Source organism: Xiphias gladius, chromosome 1 (assembly GCF_016859285.1).
Source record: "Xiphias gladius isolate SHS-SW01 ecotype Sanya breed wild chromosome 1, ASM1685928v1, whole genome shotgun sequence".
Lineage (NCBI taxonomy): Eukaryota > Metazoa > Chordata > Actinopteri > Istiophoriformes > Xiphiidae > Xiphias > Xiphias gladius.
Window position 1 is genome coordinate 28,958,702 of NC_053400.1, and position 21,914 is coordinate 28,980,615.

The window sequence follows — 21,914 nt, forward strand, 5'->3', positions numbered from 1 at the left end:
GCGCTCCGGCTGCCTGTAGGACAAAACACGGGGCACAAAACCCCCGGCTTCCCCCCCCTCGTTTCCTGCTGCAGCAGCCGCCGCAGCCTGAGCGACCCGTGGCCGCTGGATCACATGATAGAAGTACGCTGGTTGGCCTAGCGGGGTAACATGCTAGCGTCGGTTGTCAAAGCCGCTGTCAGCAGCCCCGGACGGACGGAGTAGCCAGCCCCGACTAATAAGTGGTGGAAACTCGCGAAGTCTCTGGCAAGTCAACCGATGTTGTCTTTTCTAAACGCGGCGTCACGGTAGCTGAGCTGAGCTGGTTAAGCTGAACTTGTTTAAAGGGAGTTCCTGTCGAGTGCGGGGGTGTTAGGCTAACGTTAACGATATTGGCCTTATTTGGATTGACCATGAGGCTAATCTTACCTAAACACACCGTTGTATATATTTTTTTCCCCCCACCAGCAATGATTGGTACATCGAGATATTGTTGACGCTGGCTGATATTTACAAGCCGGACATGAAGCTAGCTGCTTGTTTGTCTTGTTTAGCTAACGGGCAGAACTGGTTATTTAACTAACTTGGGCTAATATTAGCATCAAGTCGGTGGTCAAAACAAACCACGAAATTTAGCCATCTCAAGCAAGCGTGAGCCTTAACACAAACTTTTCACACGTTTTGCAAGTTCCCATTTGCTCTTTTAAGTGTTCACATAGCTAACACGGCTGTGAAATGACGTTAATTAAAAGTTGACCTAGCTAACATCGAGGCTAATTTAGCTTGACAAAGGGCTGCCAGGCTGTGACTGCCTGGTCTTAACATCTTTTCCTTTATGCCTGGCTGTAGTCTGTGTGTGTGCCTAAATCGAAGTTGTCACTCAAAGCCACTAAATATCCCTGGTCCACCCACACAGGTGTTTTCACTTATTTTGCCTGTTCAGTCCTCTGTGTGGGCGTGAAAACACACCACGACATCTGTTGCATCTGCTGTCAATGCCAGATGACTTATATATTTACCATATTTTATTAGTTTGGTGACCCGACGTGACTCCCAGCACTACTCCACCCAGTGTTAACCTGAGCAGAGGTCTCGGGTCAGAAGAAGTGAAATCACTGGGTGGGTCTGCTTTTTTTGTTTGTTTGTTTTGTTTTGTTGTGTGGGAAAGTTCATTTTGTTCGGAGCCTGTCGCCCTGAAAAGCACTGACACTTTGCTTTCACACCAACTTGTTGCTGAGTATGGTAGTCCATTTTTGCTTCACCGGAGGGAGTTACATCCGTTGGTACTCTGAGACTTTGAGAAAAGGACATTTCCCACTCTCTCATGCTGAGTGTATTTGTACACAGATGTTGAGTTTACTGACTGGGAGGCATTTATGCTTCTTCCACAATCACTCTGTAACCCACCAACATGACCTCTGACAGTGATGGTAACTGTCACGTCGCTGCAATTTTTTCTGGCTCTGTTAGTGTCCTCAGAACACTTCAGTCAGTTTTTCCATTAAACAGGCAGTTATGTTCTTGATCGACTGATTTATTGTTTGGACTATACTATGTCAGAAAATTGTTTAATCACAAAAAAAAAAAAAAAGACCAGTATTATTTCTCAGCATCTAATTTTATATAATAAAATTCCTTATTTTGTCCAACCAGTACTCCAAAACCCAAAGATACTAAGTTAACAATCATAGAAGTCTAAGAAAACCAGCAAATATTCTCATTTTAGGAGCTGGAACCAGTCATTTATTTTAGCATTTCTGCTTTGAAAAGAATTAAGTGAGTAATTGATCATTTAAATTGTTGCAGATTCATTTGCCAACAGTTGGATGATTGACTAGTTGAGTAATTGTTTCAGCAGTAGTTGCTAAATAATCTCAAATCAGTAGTAATATTTACAATTGCTTGTCTAATATGCAGTCTACTTTGGGGTGTTGGCATTACAAATCTAGTTGCATTATAAAACTGGGGAGCATCATGAAGCAAACTAGTTGACGTGTGCATTTAGAACTTGTCCTTTCTTTTAAGTTAGATGCTACAGTTTAACATTGACTAGTAAGTTATAATCAAAGGTAGAAGGTTATAATGACTAAACCGGGTCCATTATGAGTGTTTTGGCTTTTTATTAACTTACTAAGAAAGCAGATTATAATGTATACTGAACAGAGCATATCGGTGATGATTGTGTGAGTCATAACATGAGGGTGAAAAAAAGATGTTAAATATAATCAAAGCCTTTGGTATTATTCTGTGCTTAATTGATTTTTGTTGGTGCTTTCATTTAATTTCCAGTCGTCTATGAAAACATGCACATGGACAAAGGTAGCTGACTGATAAGATGCAGGGGACATTGGACTCGAACAGAGAGATCAGGGTACGGATGACATGAGATCACAGGAAGAGTAGAAATGTTTTACAACCAACAAATATGAATTCAGCCAATAAAACCTGCTACCTTTGATTAGCAGACCTATTGTCTGTGAAACAGATTTTAGAGCTTGTTTTAACTACATTAGAATGATCAGAAATCAAACAACTGGAGACTTATGATCTGTAATGCTGACATGATGTTTGACATATTGATTTGTGGTTTCTCAATATGTGAATAATAGACCTGTTTGGAATCTCGATACCCCGGGTTAGATACGCTGTGTGCTATTTCTGTGAGAGAGAGACTTTGAGTGGTGACAGCCTTTCATCTCAGGCAGTGGACCACAATACTGGTTATATTTTGAAAGAACTATAGAAAAGATGGGGTCATCCCTGGATGTCCGTGTGGTATGAGGCTTTTTTTTAGTAAAATCGGCTGCTTAAATACTCAAAGAGGAAAAGGCTGGAGCACCACAGCCCTGTGGGGAGCTAAGAGCCATGCAAATGACCAATAGTAACCTCTTATGTTCCCTCTTTCACCCTCTCTCCTCCCTCCCTCTCTCTGTTTTCCGTCCCATCTCCCATAGGGCATTGTAGAAAGGGACTCGTCTTCTTTTTTACTCACTCTCTTCAGGATATCGAGTCATTAAACTTCCACCCAATAAGTCACAGTGGTTCTGGCATCCTCAAGGCTCATCAGGCAAGCAAGTCCTCCATCAGCCCAGGGATATCGACACACTGAGGTTGTGGACTCACATGGGCAAGATGGATAGGCGATAAATAAGACATCAACTTCAGAGGTAAGGTCAGTCCAGCGCTATGCCTGTCAGAGTCACTCAGGCAGGTTAATTTGCGCTTAATGGGGCTTCGTAATCAAAATGTTCGTTTTGGTTTTATTTAGGCATTGTCTGATGTTACCTAGAGCAAAAATGCTTTGTAATTGTCGGATGAAACATTTTAAGTTGTTTTAGAGTAAAAATGTAGGCTATAATTGAAAATCCCATTTGCGTTTCATTCTTTTTGGCAGCAAAATTGCTACATTACTGCTTAATGCTGACATGGATATTTTAAAGGCAAAACATAGTAGTAGGCACAGTCACACTTTGCCTCATTTTAGCGTAAATATTAGCCGACATTAAGTGAACACAGTCTTAACTGGTATTTTAAAAAAAAGAAGTCAAAAGCCATCTTTATGCCAACTAGAGTGCTGCCTTCAGTACTACTACCTGTGTCGAAGCTTTTATCTTAGACTGCAACAATAACCACTTTGCTGGTTTGCTATGGTATTTAGAAGCTTCTCAGTGGGGGCCGTCACTGCTGCATTGCTGTTTCCTTCATTCTGTTTTACTATGGGTTTTCCTTTTAGTTTTTTGTCGTCATAATCTGACCGGAGTTATGTAATTTGAAACAGGCATATGTAATCACAGTCGTTCTGTCATCGGCTTTAACTGTGTTGCTCAATGGAAACATAAACAACCATAAATTGCGCAGAAATCTAGTACAGTAGCTGTGCGGTAAATACTGCCTTTATGACTTCTGTTGGAACGTCTTGAGTAATATCCGGTGGTAACTTTTTGTTTACGGCGGTGGTGCACTGGATTGCAGGACCCGACTGTGAGTTTTCACTTTTTTTATATTGCTACCAGACTTAAAGAACAGTGATCAGCTTTCGACCGGCAAAGTTGACAGAACAGTCGTTGTATTTTAGTGGAGTGATAACGGGTAATTATAGCCCATATTTTAGTGATGAAAAAAAGATATCACGGATAGTTACATAAAACAAACCATACAAACTTTTTTTTTGTTCCCTCTCTGCCACTCCGTTAAACGCACATAAATGACTAAACATAAAATGAATAGCACTACTAGCAAGTAGAAACTTTTTTATTTAATTTTTTTCATTATTAGATTCACATGTGGTATTTTTTGCCAGATAGAGGGCACATTGCTGGTGCCCTCTGTTAAATCGTGACATGTTGCAAGAGCGGTGGCCCTTTTCTTATTACGTGGATTATAAACACAGGCTGGTGATCAGTTACTAAACCGAATAGCCAGTTTTGAAGCTCGTTTTGATCTTTGGTTATTGTGATCTGAATGGGCTCTCCTGTCTGCTGTTGCAGTGCTATAGGCAAAACAGTGTTTCTGACATATTCATCCAGACTAAATGTAAAAATAAAAGAAATCTAGGAATTACAGCTCAGTTCTACTTTGGGTGTGCACTGTAATGAAAGCTGACTAAAGGAATCAGTTTGTTTCAGTTTTCGGTATAGGAAAAATTAAGGTTGGACAATATGACGGTATATACCAGAGATGACAGAAATTCGTGAGTTGTTAGAGATTTCTTCCATACTCCTTATACTAAAGTTTTTATTCCTTTTAATATCTGGTTCTATTAAACCATTTTAGAGAATATTACAAATGAATGAACAGGGTTGTTTAAATGCAATATTGCATTGAACTGATTTTCCAGAAAATGTACACATCTATGACAGGATATACAGTATATAAGTTTCATAATTTAATCCGACATACCCAGTTATAGAAGATTTTGCCCATATCATCCATCCTACGTTTAATAAAAGTGACCTAGTAAAATGGGTTAAAGACAAGTACAATGCTATGTTGTGTCATATAATATTAGTAAAACACAAGGTAATGTGCACAATAAATTACATAAGGCTATATATTGCATAACATGGTTTTTCCTTCTTGCAGGGTGGTGACGAATAGCAAAAAAATAATGCATGGGTCTTTGCTGAATCAGTTTCCTGAAATGTGGCACATGACAAACTTTCATTTCTGCTTTTACTGCCAGTTGGTTTTCCTGCACACCCATTTTTATAGGCAGTAACTGAGTCATTTTAAGGCTTTTCATATTTTAGATCTTTCTAAGAACTGCAATATGCTTTGTAAGAATATAATGATTGCCCTCCTTTTGATGTAATTTAACTACATCCCTATGCTGAATCTGTACAAAGCCTATCTATGGTAAAACAATCTGCCCACAGTGTCAGCATTCCTATCATATTTATCACGTTTTATCACACCTCTTTAATATGTATGCCTGTCATTGGGTGAACACTACTCACAAGCTGTTGGTAACAAAACTGATTAAAGTTTTATGTTAAACACAGACTTTTGTAACCGTATAGTGCAGCTTGACATGAATCTGAGTCTCTCGCCTTTAAGCATGTCACAGGAGGTTGCCAACAAATAGTGTCTGTGCCTGTCTCTTGATTGGAAAATGTTTGTCCACTTGATGACTGACTACATTCAATGCAAACAAGCAGCACAAAAAAATAGAGCTGGGGGGGAGGGGGGCATAATTTTCCATAAGGAGATTTTGTTTTACCTTCAGAGATTTTTTTTTTTTTTTTTTGGTCTTAATTGTAAAATTGTAAAATCAAATATGGTTGCTATTTGTATTTCCCAGGTACACGTTGATTTCGTAATGACAAGCTGCTGTGCAGAAGATGTCCACGCTGTCTGTGACTGATATCCCAGATGTTGGTCATGGTAAGAGGAACAACTTCTTTCACATGTATCAGTCCACAGGGTCCAATTCTCTCAATACAATTCGTTGTTATACTATGCCAAATATATACTATCAGAAAATGTGTATAATTTTCTTGTTCTGTGCTCTAGGAGTGGGTATCCGGCCTGGTCCTTATATTGTATTATCTATTATTTTGTCCACCTAAAAGCACTTCTTCATTTATATTAAAATCAAATTTATAAATGGATATCTGCTCAGTCATTTTCCTGAAATGCATTCATATGTGGCACACAACTGCTTTGATCTCTACAGCCTCTAACAAAAGAGCCACAGCCTCAAATAAAAGTGCAGTTTAAACGGAAATTCAATATAATAACCTTCACAAAAATAGTATTTATTCCATGAGCTTTACGTTGTATGTGTGTTCCTGTTGTGTAGCACCTTTTGGCTAGTGAGCGTCAGCGTTTATTTTGGACAACTGCCACAACTGATAAAGACAAGGGAAAACAAAGTGTTGAACAATGGTGCAATGGGCTGTTGGTGGTTGTTTTGAATGTGAATGTGTTTGTGTCTCCTCTATCAGATGAGAGTAAGGTGTTTGACGGGGCCTCTGAGCTGCAGCTGGACTGCATGGTTGAGGAAAGCAGTGGAAGCACCACAGTGAAGCATGACGGCCTGCTGACGCTAACTGACCTCTCCCAGCCAGATGACTTCCACGCTCCCCCTCATAATGGCCCTTCACTGACTGAGATGAGCAGCCCTCTGCCGGTAGAGCCAAGTGACATTAAGCTGGATCCGGCTGCAGGTGACACACCTGCCAGCATAGGTGAGAGTAAAGTACTTACTTTAAACACCGTCAATACACAACTTTATTGTTTCTCTCCAGAACTGACGTTAAATTTGTACTGGAGACTTTAAATTGTTGAGTTTTCTCTTAAAAAACTGAATTAAATACAGCACATATAAAGTAAATTGAAATACACGGTACGCATAATCTTTAGAAGGACTGTCTCGTTCGATTCTGGAAAAACAGTGTCTAGTTTCTGTTAATGTTGCTGGCTCAGCTTTCCGTTAGTCATCGTTAAAGGAAAACACGACATCACTTAGTCCATCACCATTGTGAAAATAACGGTAGAGCAGGAATGGCTAAAATGAGTCCAGAAGACTTTTTATGAAGTCCTTTTATACTTAATTTTGGTCAAGGTACAGTGAAATGGTGATCGTAACATTTTATGGAAGTGTATTTTCTAGCCCATTCACAGTCACCACCTAATATTCCAGTCATAAATCTAGAACCTCATGTAGTGCTGTGTGTGTGTGTTTGTCTGTGGTGTGTTTCTTCAAGTATGTCCCTGTGTTTGATGGGACTGGTGCGACAGCTTCCACAGGGTAGACTAACTGGTATTTTTTTATGACACCATGATCTTTGACACACTCATTTTAAGGTTGAAAGTTTCCATTAAACCTCTACCTCGCAGAATGAGATTTTTTACATCCGCTCTACATTTCAATAACTATCATTATATTTTAACAGTTACACTTACTAACTTACAAACTACACATGTTGAACCTAACCCAATGCAACCCATTAGGCCACGTACACTAACGGTGGTGAGCAAAAAAATTACGAACTTAAATGCAGTCCACTTCTAACTACAGCCTCAAAATGACTGTAGAGTTGATTCAACACATCTGCCACATTTTCAGGGAAAATTGAAATTTATTTTACTGGAATTTATTACATTGTACACAATAAGTAACGATCTGTAACCGTGTTGCTGCCTCTGAGAATTTCCTTAACTGAAATTATGCAAAGTACTAAATATGGTTTATCACCTCTTCTTTTTTATGTGTGTGTAGATGGTCAGCCAGTGAAGAGAAAGAAGGGGCCTGCTCCAAAGATGTTGGGCAATGAGGTGTGCAGTGTGTGTGGCGACAAGGCCTCTGGTTTCCATTACAATGTGTTGAGCTGTGAGGGCTGCAAGGGCTTCTTTCGACGCAGCGTCATTAAAAGTGCCCAGTACTCCTGCAAGAACAATGGCCGCTGCGAAATGGACATGTACATGCGCCGCAAGTGCCAGCAGTGCCGCCTGCGCAAGTGTCGGGAGGCGGGCATGCTGGAGCAGTGTGAGTGTCTGTGTGCCAAATGAATCAGAGATACAGAAAATCTAGATTCCACTGCATTTTGGCATGTAGGTTTGCAGCCACAAGAATAAAATGGATCCTATTAACTGAGGGATTGAGCTTTAGTCAAGATGTGCATCCTGTTTGACCTGTAGGTGTGCTCTCCGAGGAACAAATCAGACTAAAGAAGATGAAGAAGCAGCAGGACGAGGAAACGGCCCGCACGTCCACAGTGGTCACCCCCACACCTCCCCAGGAAGTGGCCACACTGGACCCGCAGCAGCAGGAGATGATTGAGAAGCTGGTGGCCATGCAGAAGCAATGCAACAAGAGATCTTTCCTTGACCGACCAAAAGTGACAGTAAGTGAATGTCTCATAGGATAGATTTGTTTGTTTGGTTGTTTTTAACAAGTTAATTGTCACTCATGTACTACTAACCTTATATTGCACAGTAATCTTATTTATTTACTCAAATACTGAAGCATTACAATGCAACTTCCGCCAGCCCACACCCATTTATTGCTACATTCAGTAGGCTTACTTAAAGATGCGGTCAAAGAAATCAAAGATGAATACCCTCAAACTGTTGTGCGGTTCTGTGGTAGCAACCGTTAACTGGGACAATAAAATTAACTTCACTTAAAGAATAAGCAACTGATGCCGCGTTTGTATAGGTGTTCGGTGTGGGTGGCCGGTAGTCTGCCCCGACATGGCGGCTCTAGAGATAAAGTGTAGATACTGTGTGACTGCTGATGTGTGCAGGCACATTGAGAGTCACGGACATCTTTAGTCAATTTCTGGTAAAAGCCTACTTGATTTGAAACCAGGTTTAACCTAATATGCTGTGTCTGCTGCTTTGCTTTTTTGAAAACATATCTGGGGAATGTTTACTCCATGCTAACCAATTCATAAATGTGCGTGCGTGTGTTAATGTTTTTGTGCGTGCATCCAACAGCCGTGGCCACAGAGTCAGGACTTGCAGAACCGAGAAGTGCGTCAGCAGCGGTTCGCCCACTTCACTGAGCTAGCGATCATGTCAGTCCAGGAGATCGTGGATTTTGCTAAGCAGCTTCCTGGTTTCCTGGAGCTCACAAGGGAGGACCAGATTGCTCTACTGAAGACGTCAACCATTGAGGTTTGTTGTGATTTATCATGAAATATTGTTTCTGTACCTTTTTTAATTTTTGGAATGTTTGCTTTGCCCTGAAAGCAAGGAATTTGAAACTGTCCATCACTGATTTCAAATCAACACTTTCTTGAATATTCTACAAGTGAACTAAAAGCACAAACTTTCCAGAAGGAAGAATAATGGGCTCTTTTCAAAATATTGTGTTAATATCATAGTCCTTTACAGTTTCAGCATACAATATGCAAAATAAGTTGGTAATACGTTTAAAGGTCAGTAGCACTGATGGACATTCTACTCCTCAGCAGTGCTGTTGTGAAAACTTAGTTGCCACCACATCATTTTTTAACTTGCATGGCAGCTTGTCTTAGTTTGTATGTATCTTAATATTCCACTCACCACGATGTGTTTGTCTTCCTCAGATCATGCTGCTTGAGACATCTCGACGGTACAACCCTGCCATTGATAGCATTACATTTCTGAAGGATTTCAGCTATAATAAGGAGGATTTCGCCAAAGCAGGTGCATTTGCTCATTTCTGCCTGTCAAGTGTTCATGGAAGATATGAATATTGGGTATCGCTTAAGCCGATTAGCTGAATTCAATCAGTTTTGTATGCTATTGAAAAGAGTATGAGCAGCCTTAACCACCTTAACCAAATTTTGCATGTTTTGACTTTGAATAGTTTTTTTTCATTCAATGCAAATTGATTTTTTTTTTTTTCTCACCCAAGCATACCTTAACTATTGCGACTATTAGACAGTCACAATCAAATAATATGAAACTTATAAGTGCTGCATATAGCTGTGACAAAATGTCTGATATGTAATATATATGTCAAGAGAAACATTTGTTGCTCCTACTTCTACCTCCGCTAAGAAAACCCTAAAGTCCAAAGCGTATTATTGCATCACATTTCTGTCTGTAAGGTGACGTTTTGTTTCCCTTTTCCCTCTCTCAACCCGCACCTCCTCAGGGCTTCAGTTTGAGTTCATCAACCCCATCTTTGAGTTTTCAAAAGGAATGAATGACCTGCATCTGGACGAGGCCGAATATGCTCTGCTCATTGCCATCAACATATTCTCTGCAGGTCAGAATTCATAAACTACATAACCTACAGTGATGTCTCAGTATCCAGGGCTCAAATAGAAAATGCTCTTAGAGCTACTGCCACCCATGCTACCGGAGAAATGGGCTGTTTATGTTTGTAGATTTTGCATTTTTCAGAAAACATGAATCATCACCCCCCCCCCAAAAAAAAAACCCAGATAATCTGTAATAAAAGAGATTAACAGGTGTCTTTTGTTTTTTGGTTTTTTTTTTTTTGGTAAACTGTTTAGATCGGCCAAATGTGCAGGATCACGATTTGGTGGAGAGGCTGCAGCAACCCTATGTGGACGCACTGCGCTCATACATCATGATAAAGAGACCAAATGTAAGTACCCAGTGGTTTACGTAACCTCTTCTCTTGTGACCGGCACTATGTCAGCATAACCTGGTTGCCATCATCACAACAAGCATGTTGGGTCAGGGCTGAGGTTACTTTTTGTTTTTTGTTTTTTGTTAGCTGGTGGGAGGCTTGAACAGTTAAAAGAGCAGTTGTGTGTTAAATGAGAGGCCATGTGGAGAAACGTCTTTTACTCTAATGTAGCCACTACCTGTCAAGTACCTTAATCCTTTAATTTTTTACATCAACTGAAAACAGGGCTACATATCAACCTCATAAGTCATTCCTTCAGACATGTTGTAGAAATGATCGTACGGCTTAAAGTGTCCTCTTCTACTTTTTTTTTTTTTTAGTACTTTTCTTTAAAATTTTGTTGCAATGGTTTCCTCAGGATCACTTGATGTTCCCCCGTATGCTGATGAAGCTGGTTAGCCTTCGTACACTAAGTAGCGTCCACTCGGAGCAGGTCTTTGCCCTTCGCCTCCAGGACAAGAAGCTTCCCCCACTGCTCTCTGAAATCTGGGACGTCAATGAGTGACTGCAGGCCTGATGTCACACTCCATGGCTTTGTGAAGTCTGAGACAGACATGGCATCCAGGAAGGACTACTGACTCCTTTCTGCCTAACCGGTCAGGGATTGGTTAAAGCATTGAGATATCATTTTCTTGTGGGAGGAGAGCATCGTTGCCCCTTTGCTCTCAAACAGACTGCTAACGGTTTGTGTTCATAAGGAGAAACATGAACACCTAGTTTTCTTTGAGCCTTTTGTTGTTCTTCCTTTTGTGTAGATGCTGACATGATTGTGGCGATTATTAAATACCAGCATCAGGCTCTTTAGCCAGTTATCTCTGATTTAATATTTGTTGAAAGTTATGTCAATCTCTAGTGCAGTTACTATACTCACCCTCTAACAATTATCAGAAAGTTCTGAGCAGGTCTTAGCTGTGGCTGTCTCACAGCTGAAAATTCAGTTGAAATAGTGATTTTTTTTTTTTGCAGTCGTGCAATAGGTGGAAATGGATACAGAGTTGGGCATGAGCAGATCCATATATGCTATTCACTTTTTTTGATGTTAAAGTGAAATGATAGGCCATCTGGATGGTATTGTGCATTGTGATATGGCAACAAATAGTTTGTGTTCCTTTTGAAGTAAGTTCAGAAATCAAAAGTTTGGTGTAGTTGCTCAGGTAAAGTAATGTGAAGCAGCCCTCTGGGAAATGGAGGCTTCTTTAATTTCTATTAGATTACTTAAGTTTTCTGCCAAGTGCATAAGGGACCCTTTTGGTCATTTATAGATGCCCATAAACTTTCATGTAAATTGTATATTTATTTTTCACAGGAAAAATGTATAGACTTCACACATAAGAAGTATCCACAGGATTGTACAATCACATACTAACGCACAAGAAAGTAAAACTCTGCAGGTGACCGGCGGAGTGTGCCCTCATTTACAGGAAATGGTGATGTGACTAATTTTTTTTTTTTTTTTTTTTTTTTTACACAGAGCACTGGTACCTTGAAATAGGTGGTCCTAAAGTGTCTTCAGATTCTATTTAAAGATGAACTGTTAAAAAGGAAGTCAGTCTAACATCTCTGTGACCCTCCTTTCGGAAGAATAAAAACCCATACTCACAAAGCTGTGTTCATAAATCAGAATAGAAAGAATCATCTTTATTAACACCTTATTCGTCATTATGTGTATGTGAGATGTACTTTTATTCATTTCATTACAAAACAGTACAATTATTTTCATATTTTGATTTGTGTGTTTTTTATCACTAGCATTTAATGGTGTGAGAAATGTATAAGCAACATACATATAGTTTGAACAGGATACAGAGAATTCCACAGCCTTTTATTTTTGATAATAATACTGTATAAATGATACTGAGGACAAAATGTATAACTGAATATACAGTGGGAAACTAACTTGATCTAAAGATCGCTCATTGTCTCAGTATCTTCCTTGACTGTGTACTCGCAACTCAAACAGCTTTAACTGGTTAGATTTTGGAAAACCTTGCTAGAAAATGTACCAAAATCTATATTAACAGGGAGCAGAGAACAACAGGAAATGAGTAGAAACATTAAAATGTTAAGTTATAATAAATGTTATAACTACAGAGATCTAGATGTTTATATTCATGCTGTGTTTTTCATGCATTCTCCTGTGCAGTGTAAACTTGAAATGCTGCATAATGGTTGATAAAGGAATGTCAATGTAAATCCACAATTGTGAAGTTCATTCTCGCTTCGTACTCGCGTTGCGTGACGAGGGCTGGAAAACTGGACAAAACGATGCCATTGCAGCCCGTTTTTACATAACCCAGTCATAAACAGTCATTGGCTGCCTGCGTAGCCATTTCCTCGTGTCACCGTTAGATTTGCCTGACCATAGATTCAAAATGTTGCTTGCTCTGTCCTAACACAAAGGTTCTCAACCGTTTCAACATTTACGAGGTACCAGTTAAAATCAGACACCATTGTTAAGCTTTTTACCATTTTCAGCTACAGTTTCTTAGGGCCTTTGATTTAATAAAGGTGCATTTAACAGCTAACGTGTTACAGCTAAAATGGGACATTGATTCTTCAAATAAGCACAGAAATACAAATACACAGGATTCTCAGTGACACTGGCGCAAGTGGTGTCCTTACAGGTGAAACAGGCAGGCCGAATTTTGATTTGATCTGAAGCACTTGGTGATGGATCTAATGTGTTTTAAGAATTGAACTGCATATGAATTTTAGACTTTGATAGTATTTTTTTTTTTTTTTTAACTTTAAGCACCAACATGTCTATACTGCATGTTAGTTTAAATTAATGACCTGTTATTAATCCCCCAATGGTCAAATCATGTGTTTTTTTTTTCTTTTCTTTCTTTAAAAGGCTTTTTCCGCAGCAGACATTTTGACTCGTCGCTGTAGAAAAAGCACAAGTGTTACTAATAACCTTAACAATGGCGTCATTGATTTTCTTACTAACATCTGTGCTTTTCCTACTGTGTCATGTTAAAATGCCTTGCGTGAAAAAGATGCCTTGTTTTATATCTCTTTCCATTGCACAGGGGAGAAGTTTGTGTCTTTGAAACCTAGTCTTAACAGATCAAGGGAATGCTACAGTACTTACTGATACAACTCTAATGGTGGTAAAAGCATAAACTGTTGAGTTAACCGCCCAGGACATATTTGCCATTCAGTCCATTTATGACGTATATTATTGACTGTTATGTTTCATTTTGGTGATTAAATGAGCTAACGGCGGATCGAGCAGCGGACCATGATTCACTGCTTCCGCCTGGTGCCTCATCTTTGACCGAGCTAGCTCGGTGAAGCACTGGTTGACTCTGATTTCGGAGGTTTACCTCTTACACCGTAAGATGAAAGATTGTAAGTGGGCCAAACGCATTGAGTGCAACCAGTTGGTTTTGCTGAATGAATACGAAGATTTTTTATTGTTTTACACAGTGATGTGTTCTTCAACCTGCAGATCGTCATGGAAACGATAATAACCGGAGAGTTTTTCTTCCTCTCCCCCAACAGCTGCCTGGAAAAACACCTGGCAAAAGGCTACAGTTGAATCTTCTTTTTTTTTTTTTTTTTTTTTTGTCTGCTACTGGGGGAAAAAAAGCGCACTCCAGTTATACAAGACAACATGAAGCGTTTCATTCCCATCTTTAGCTGTATAATGCTGCACTGCTAGCTCAAACTTGATATCAGTCAACTCGATTACACTCTTAACTGTAAAAGACGAATTTCCTGAGGCACACTTTCTAATTCAGCAGAAAGACATAAAGACAGAAGTCAGTGGTGTCCTGGCATTTTCCGACCATGTATTGTATCAAGACCTTTGTCTTTCCTCTCAAAATATGATTTACTTTTTATTGATACTCTAAAAAATGGGAGCATATATATTTGTCATTGATTTTCTTACACCCCTTTAGAAATATATTGAGTTTTTTTTTTTTGACAGATGGATCAATATTAAAAGAAGCAGATTAATAGTGTGCAGCAATGTGAAACCATATCAGTGATTTGTTTTAGTTGGCTATGCAAAACTTTACTTTGGGTCAGTTTCAATGAAATGTCAGCTTTGCGTTTGTTTCCTGGTTTGCCGTTTGCAGCGTTATCTCTAGCCAAACACTTTGAACCGTTAAATTAGCCAAGTAGCCTCTGTAACATTGGGGTGACTTTTCCACCGGGACCTACTGAACCCCAGGTCTACTGACAGATACCATATGATGAAACTGAAATTTTCTTGTTGTGCTGTACTCTGATCAAATGAGCAAAGCTATTCAGTTGTTGGCTCTTAAAACTGTTTCTTAGTGTACATGTTATGTTAATGCTGTAGGTACCACAGTAAATTGTACTGTATATACTGTAATTGACATCTCTGATCTCATTTAATTCCTGCCCTCAAAGGGTCACATTGTAAACATTATTGATATATAGAAATGCAAACCTATTTTAATACTTGTAACTCCTGAAGACCTTCTGTTTTGTATGTACAGTATAAATTAAAGCTATGCCGTAGTGCTAATATGTTTTGAATCAGAATCACTTGTTTGCCTGTCAGATTGTAGACAAATCCGACTGATTTAAGCGCAGGCACGACCTTCCTGATTGTCTACATATGCTCAGATTTATTTGGTATTTAAATGGGCCAGTTCCCATCTTGGTTTATTTTCTCTATTTGCTGGAGAGTGAAACATTTCTATTACTGACTCATCTCAGTGACTCCTGATTACGAATGATTGAATCGCAGCGGGGTTTGAATAAAAAAAACCCTTATTAGCTCTTTATTTGGGGTTGTGATAAATTTTTGGGGATCGTAACCTCAAAACTAATACTAGTATTAATATTATACCTAGTATCAATATTCAGAGGTGGAAGAAGTATTCAGATCCTTTATTTAAGTAAAAGTACCAAGATAATATTTGCAAGGCTAATACTGTCATAACCCTGACATGATTAAACAGTTTTCTTTTAGATTTGTTTTCAAACATGAGTCTAGTTCATGAGACATTTAGTTAAAATGGATCCGCATTACTCGGTGTTGGAAGAATCATTCAGATGCTTTACTTAAGTAAAAGTACCAATACAGCAATGTAAAAATACTCCATTACAAGTAAAAATCATTAAAAAATCCTTCTTAGGTAACAATCTTTCTTAGCTAAAAGTACATAAGTATTGGCAGCAAACTGTGGTTAAAGTATTGAAGTAAAGTATTGGTTTAGTCCCTCTGACTGATATAAGATTATATATGACATCATAAGATGATTAATACTAAAGCATTAGTGTGTAGCAGCATGATAGTTTGAACTACTTCATATACAGCTTTATATACAGGGAAAATGGATACATCTCAGGGGTTGTGATTAATGGGAGAGGAAAGAAGAAGAAACAAATTTCTGATACACTTTTTTTTTCAGTTTTTGGACTTTTTCTTTAATCTTTGGTTTTTGGTGAGATATTGGATGATTTGAACATTTACTGAAATGAAACCCTGTGGGATGTTTAGACAGAAAAATCACTATTTGGTGGAGCTGTTAACAACATCATCGACATCTTAAATGCGGTTCGGACTACACACTGCCTTCTGTAAGATAACCACTGGTTTAATCTTTAACAATGTTTTGTATTTTATAAGCTTGTTATATTATTCATTGTGAAAAATCTTGATCTTAAAAGTACTTAGTAACTAACGTTTTAAAATAAATGTAGAGTAGAAAGCACAATTTTTCCCTCTGAAATGTAGTGGAGTTGAAGTATTAAGTAGCATAAAATATAAATACTCAAGTACCTCAAAATTGTACTTAAGCACAGTACTTGAGTAAATGAACTTAGTTAATTTCGACCGATGTAAATATTTCATTTGTCCAGGTTTTGTCCTCTTTTGAGTAACTAATTGTTGTTAATAGTTGTGTACTCAGCCCAGTTGAAACCACTCATAGCCTTCATTGATCTTACAAAGGCTTTCGACCTTGTGAGCAGGGCCTCTTCCAGATGGTTGAGTGGATAGGTTGTCCTCCAAAGCTCGACGTGGGTTTGCCTCAGCCCCTTTCAAAGTCTGTTGTGCCGTCAAGCAGGCACGTGTGTTTTGGCGCCCACCTTGTTTGGGATATTCTTTTCCCTCCTCCTGCGACAGGCCTTCGGAGCATCAACTGAGGGAGTCTACCCACACAAATTGACAGAACGGTAATCCATTCAACCACGCTCGACTAAAAGCTAAAACAAAGGTCAGGCCACTCATCATCCAGGACACTCCCAGGGGAACCTGCAAACCCTCATGGACTGGTACAACCAAGCATGCCTGACCATCGGCCTGAACAAAATCAAGACGATGGGACAGGGCCCTGAAGCCACCTTGGCTCAACACCAAGACGCAAAGCAACGACGAGACACCACCACATCACCTACATCTTTTTTGGCCGGCCTACACATGTAATATCTGTGGCCGAGTCTGCCTCTCACGGATCGGACTTCGCGGCCACAGCAGACGCTGCACGAGAAACCAAACTCCCAGGCACAAGAAGCCTATGGTCCTCAGAGACGGTGACACCAAACAGCCCAGTTGGTTGCCAGATAAGGCTCTGAGCCCCACATAAGCTCGGAAAACTGTAGACTACTACTGGCACAGACACACTAGAGCCCCCAGAGTCAGCATTCAGGGTGTTTCGTCAGCTTTGTTTGTTTTTCTTCTATCTCAAAATGTTATTCCAGTTTCTATTCTAGGATTTTGTGGTGCTATAGAAAAATGTGGGATTGTTAGATATTATGAGAACCCTACACTACATTTTGGGATTTTGGGGGGGGGGTTAATAAAATATTTTGAGATCATGACAACACATTTTATCTTCCCTTTACCAAATGTGTGTACCAGTGTCTTAAAGCTAATACTAGGTTTAACAATAAAGTGAGTATAGTTTGTTTTTCTTTCGGTAATTGCAATTGTCACTGTGGTGGCTATTTGTCCAAAATAAAAACCAAATTTTAACCAGTCTCTAAAATTAAACGACCGCGGATGCACCATGGGCATTGTGATGTGCGCTGGCAAAAGAAATCCATTGTTCAAATCAAGGTTTTCCGGTTTCTTGAGCATACACAGCAACAAAGGAGTCGTGGCTCCGGCTGCGTGTCTTACTCTGGTAAAAAAAATAAATAAATAAATAAGGTAAAAAAAAAAAAAAAAGAATAAAATAAAATAAAAAGCATAAACCCTCCCATGTGCATGCTGGCCCTATACCTGCCTATGTATATAAAACCTGATCTGCCTATGGTGCCTGCAGTGCTAATCGTTACAGCCCAAATACACTAAATAAACAACTGCAAAATACACAGCAAACTAAAGGCTTCGGCCGGTCCGGGTAGGAGATAAAACACCGTGAAAATACTGCAAACTCGTCAGACCGATTATCGAGCGAACCACCGCAGGCACACTAATATTAGTCCCTGCAGGGGGCATTAAGCGTTTTCCGTCAGGCTCGTTCGTCGCTTCCGTTACGGGGGTACGCGCTGCGAGCATGCGGAACTCCCTGTAGGCTGCTGGCGGTGATGATGGAGGGGATGTTGTGAAGGCAGGTTGTAGCCGACCGAGCCACCCAGTTCACCGGGCAGAGGGGCGGACACGCGTTTCGCATCATCGCAGCGGCTGGCCTCTCAGCCGTCGTCCCCCGTCCGACGTTTCCGGTGACAGTACCGTGATCGGAACGACACAAGGCTGGACTCGGGACACACACACACCGCTGCCCCTCTCCGTCTGTGACCGAGGAGGGCACCCACCACCCAGGCCGTCATCAGCAGCTGGCTTCGCAGCGAGCGTTAGCGGCTAACCGACTAATACAAGCAGGTAAGGACTTTTTTTTTTTTTATTTTTTTAAATCAACGTCCGAGCAATCTGAACCCCCCTCACGGCATTTGTGTCACACGCTCCGAACCATTTCCCGACGTCGCCACCGTTTGTCACAACTGACAGGCTACTACTTGTGAGACAAATCGGCCGAGCTACTGTTAGCTAGCTAGGCGGCTGGCTAGCTAATCCATCCGTGGCGTAGGACACCACAGAGCTAGCAGAGGGGGAGGTGAGAGGATGCATCGTTTGGGGGGTGGGGGGGTGAGGATCGAGGACGGGACCAGGCCCTGGCAGCTTGTCATTAATATAAAAAGGATAACACCGCCACAGGCTACAACGGCTAGCTCTCTCGGAGCCGTCGGGAGGCGGTGGCAGTGCCTTATCTCATTCGTTGCATTGTTACCGTCAGTGTTACCCTCGCCTCGCCGTATGTCGTTACTCTAATCTCCAGGGTTAGCCGAGCTTGCCAGGTAGTAAAATTCCCGCCGCGCCTCGTCGCTAAGCTCAGCTCATGCGGGACTTGTCCTCTGTAACTGACACCCATTCTGTTGAAATCGTGTGTCACTGTGGCCTCATCGCTCATCAGCCCTCGAGCATCCTTTTCCAGTTGTGTTATGCTACTCAATGTCAAACCAGCAGTACTGGAAAGTCACCAAGTAAATTTCCTCAAGTAATTGTACTTAAGTGCAATTTTGAGGTACTTACACTTTGAGTATTTGTATATTATGCTACTTTACAGTTAATACATTTCAGAGGAAAATATTGTACTTTTTACCCCACCACATTTATCTGGCAGATCTAGTTACTAGTTACTTTTCACATTAAGACTTCATATATATATGTTATAAAATATGATGCATTGTTAAAGAGTAAACCGTTGGATCCCAAACATTTTGGCTTGTGACCCCCTCAGGTGTCTGTAAATTGGTAGCACTTACAAAAGAACAACTTCCCTTTTAAACTCATCAGATGGTTTCATTCCAAGAACTGTTCCAGACCCAAATTGGTAGCATTATACAAATTTTTTACCAAGAAAATAATTTCCCCTTCCATTAATTATCTCACGGCCTGTCAAATTTATCTGGTCACCCTTTGGAGGGGCCTGACCCCTAGGTTGGGAACCACCGGATTAAACCAGCTAACTGTACATAAAGTAATTAACACTAGCTCCACGTCGAGCAACTACAGCAATAACTTGCTGCATGCTTAATCTAGACATCGGTATTAACATTGATTAATTTCAATACACTGAGTATATTTTGCTGAGAATACTTATGTACTTAAGTAGGATTTTGAATGCAGGACTTTTCCATGTAATGGAGTATTTTTACATTGATGTACTGGTACTTTTACTGAAGTAAAGGATCTGAGTACTTCTTCCAACAAAACTATTAGTTATGAATATTGCGACAAGCTTCAGTGAGATAGCTTGTCGTGAGATATCATGACCTTATCATGAGATAAGGTAGTTAATTTAATCATAAATGGGTTGATTGACCATTACGTTGGTTTAAATACAAATGTAAACGTCAGCAACGTGAAGAACGGAGAATCGAGTATAGAAATAATAATAATGGTCTTTTGAAAATCAGGTCAAAATATGAGAGGTCAGTTTCAGGACCAAATGCTCAAATAGATTGAGTTTAAGCAATCATGGATGATAACAACTAGCTACATACTTATCACTTCAGGCAAGATAATATCAACCTCCTTGATCCTGAAGTAAAATTTGACTTAGAGTGTCAAAGCCTCAGCTCAAAATGTATAAAAACAACACACTAAAATGATGACAAATGCTGACAAGTACATCTGCTAGCTGTGGGTCAGGATATCCTTTGTGACTATGAAATGCAGAAGGATGCGTGGTATATTTTAAAACCAATGTATCGGTATATGATTTCTTCTTAAATAAAAATAAGGTTTGCATGTCATCATTGTTATGTCATACACATTGAGCTGAGCTCCCTCCCTGTTACTCAAGAAAAAGTAAAAGCTTTCCATACTCGACTTGATGTGACAGCTTTGCACGATGGCACATGACCCAAATGCGACCTGTCGCCACACCGCTGCACCCAGCTATCACTGTTACTACACAAGTGAGAAGTGAATTCTCTAGGATGTAATGCAAATTTTAACACATACATTTATTTTCTTATAGACAAACAGACATAGAAATTAATATGTAAATACAGAGGAGAGCATGGCACTTTGTCTGTGTTGGCCTGAAGAGGACCAGGCTGTCATTTTGTGCCAACCAACTTTATTGACAGGGTGAGAGATCAGTTCCTATATCTGTTCAGGCATGGGATATTGCAGATCTGGTTCAGTAAGAAAAGATTTCCGTGTAAAAGTGAGGACGCAGTGATCAACACTTTCTCAATCTACACCTCAATCTTGCTCAACTAAAACTAAGTCAACAGAGCCTTCTCCATCGCTAGACACTGCTGTTCACCGTGACTGGCAAGAAATGCTGTCCATGTTGGAGGCCGGTGCATCATATCTATCTCCCCTCGGTGCTTACATAACCAGTGAGTTCTGCCTGCAGACCACTCTGACCAGATGCATCTGTTGTAACCTACATCATTATCTTGCCTTTGAAAATTGCACACTGTTGTTGTGGTTCTTTTTATCTTTTTTTTTTTTTTTTTAAGAGAGAAACAAGGTTCAATACCAAGCTCACTCGTTACATGCAATCAGTGAAGTGGTGTGGTCCTTCCATCCTCATCTAAAAATAATGCTTTGGTCCTGTATCTTTGTGCTGGATGAGTTTGCCTTCGGGTCTGGTTCCAGCTCTGCTGCCTCATAAAATAGCCATTTTGTCTTTGCAACAGGAAGCACTCATATTGCCAGACCTGCATTTTAATTTATTTGTCCTGATGGTTTTGTAAGATAAAAAGGGTTCGATCTGTACTCTGTATAGGCCTAGGACTCACTGTTGGAATATATTATGTTGTTGGAATTATTTCCTCTATTCCTCCCTGTAATCAGCCATTGCTGTGAGGAAGGTTTGAAGTTTTTACCACTCTCCAACATTCTCAGAGTTGTTCCATGCATGTCGGAATAGCTTAAATTGTGTGAAGGGGGAGCTTTAAAAAATGGAGTGTTTCCACATATAGGGTATGTGGTATATAGGGTACATCTCTTTACTTTGGTCTTCTTGTTCATCAGCAGGAAAAAAGCAGTAGGAGACTGTCAGGCTTGCAGCGTGTTTGAATAATTTTACCAAGTGTGATGAGTGCTGACATTAAGCTTACTCAAAAAGACATGTTTCAGCCCACGGTGCAGTATCTGTGTGTCTTTGTATGGCGCTGCAGACACACACAAATACTCAGCCTGTTTACTCATTCCTTATGTTAACCCTGTCCAATATGGACCAGCTTTTTTTCTTACCAAACACGAAAAAACATGATAAGAAAGTGTTCCGTATTACAGAGACTTAACTATGTTTTGATATTAATGAGTCAGTGAGCATTCTTTATTTTGCGTCTCTTGGGTAGCTAAGTAAAATTTTGACCATTTTACCAC

At 40.0% G+C, this 21,914-nt stretch overlaps 2 protein-coding genes across 17 annotated transcripts in view; both read left to right on the plus strand.

The window, feature by feature from the left end:
- Window positions 1-1,010: 1,010 nt before the first annotated feature.
- On the plus strand, window positions 1,011-13,295 carry nr1h3 (nuclear receptor subfamily 1, group H, member 3). Of its 2 annotated transcripts, none has more exons than XM_040130136.1 (11): window positions 1,011-1,098; window positions 2,934-3,146; window positions 5,780-5,862; window positions 6,426-6,668; window positions 7,703-7,969; window positions 8,122-8,327; window positions 8,923-9,102; window positions 9,516-9,615; window positions 10,070-10,183; window positions 10,434-10,528; window positions 10,932-13,295. In XM_040130136.1, the coding sequence occupies exons 3-11, from the start codon at window positions 5,820-5,822 to the stop codon at window positions 11,076-11,078; spliced, it is 1,395 nt and encodes a 464-aa protein (XP_039986070.1). In that variant the 5' UTR covers window positions 1,011-1,098; window positions 2,934-3,146; window positions 5,780-5,819; the 3' UTR covers window positions 11,079-13,295. The 2 variants fall into 2 exon arrangements, with proteins under 2 accessions (XP_039986070.1, XP_039986078.1); XM_040130144.1 differs by having other exon boundaries at window positions 1,078-1,098; window positions 2,944-3,146.
- A 4,713-nt stretch (window positions 13,296-18,008) lies between these two features.
- madd (MAP-kinase activating death domain) overlaps window positions 18,009-21,914 on the plus strand; it is a 50,875-nt gene continuing 46,969 nt past the window's right edge. For 14 of the 15 annotated variants that reach the window (XM_040132449.1, XM_040132488.1, XM_040132458.1 and 11 more), the window contains exon 1: window positions 18,009-18,386. The gene's annotated coding sequence lies outside the window, so the exon portion shown is untranslated. The remainder of the gene's footprint in view (window positions 18,387-21,914) is intronic. The other variant, XM_040132527.1, reaches the window with a different exon arrangement.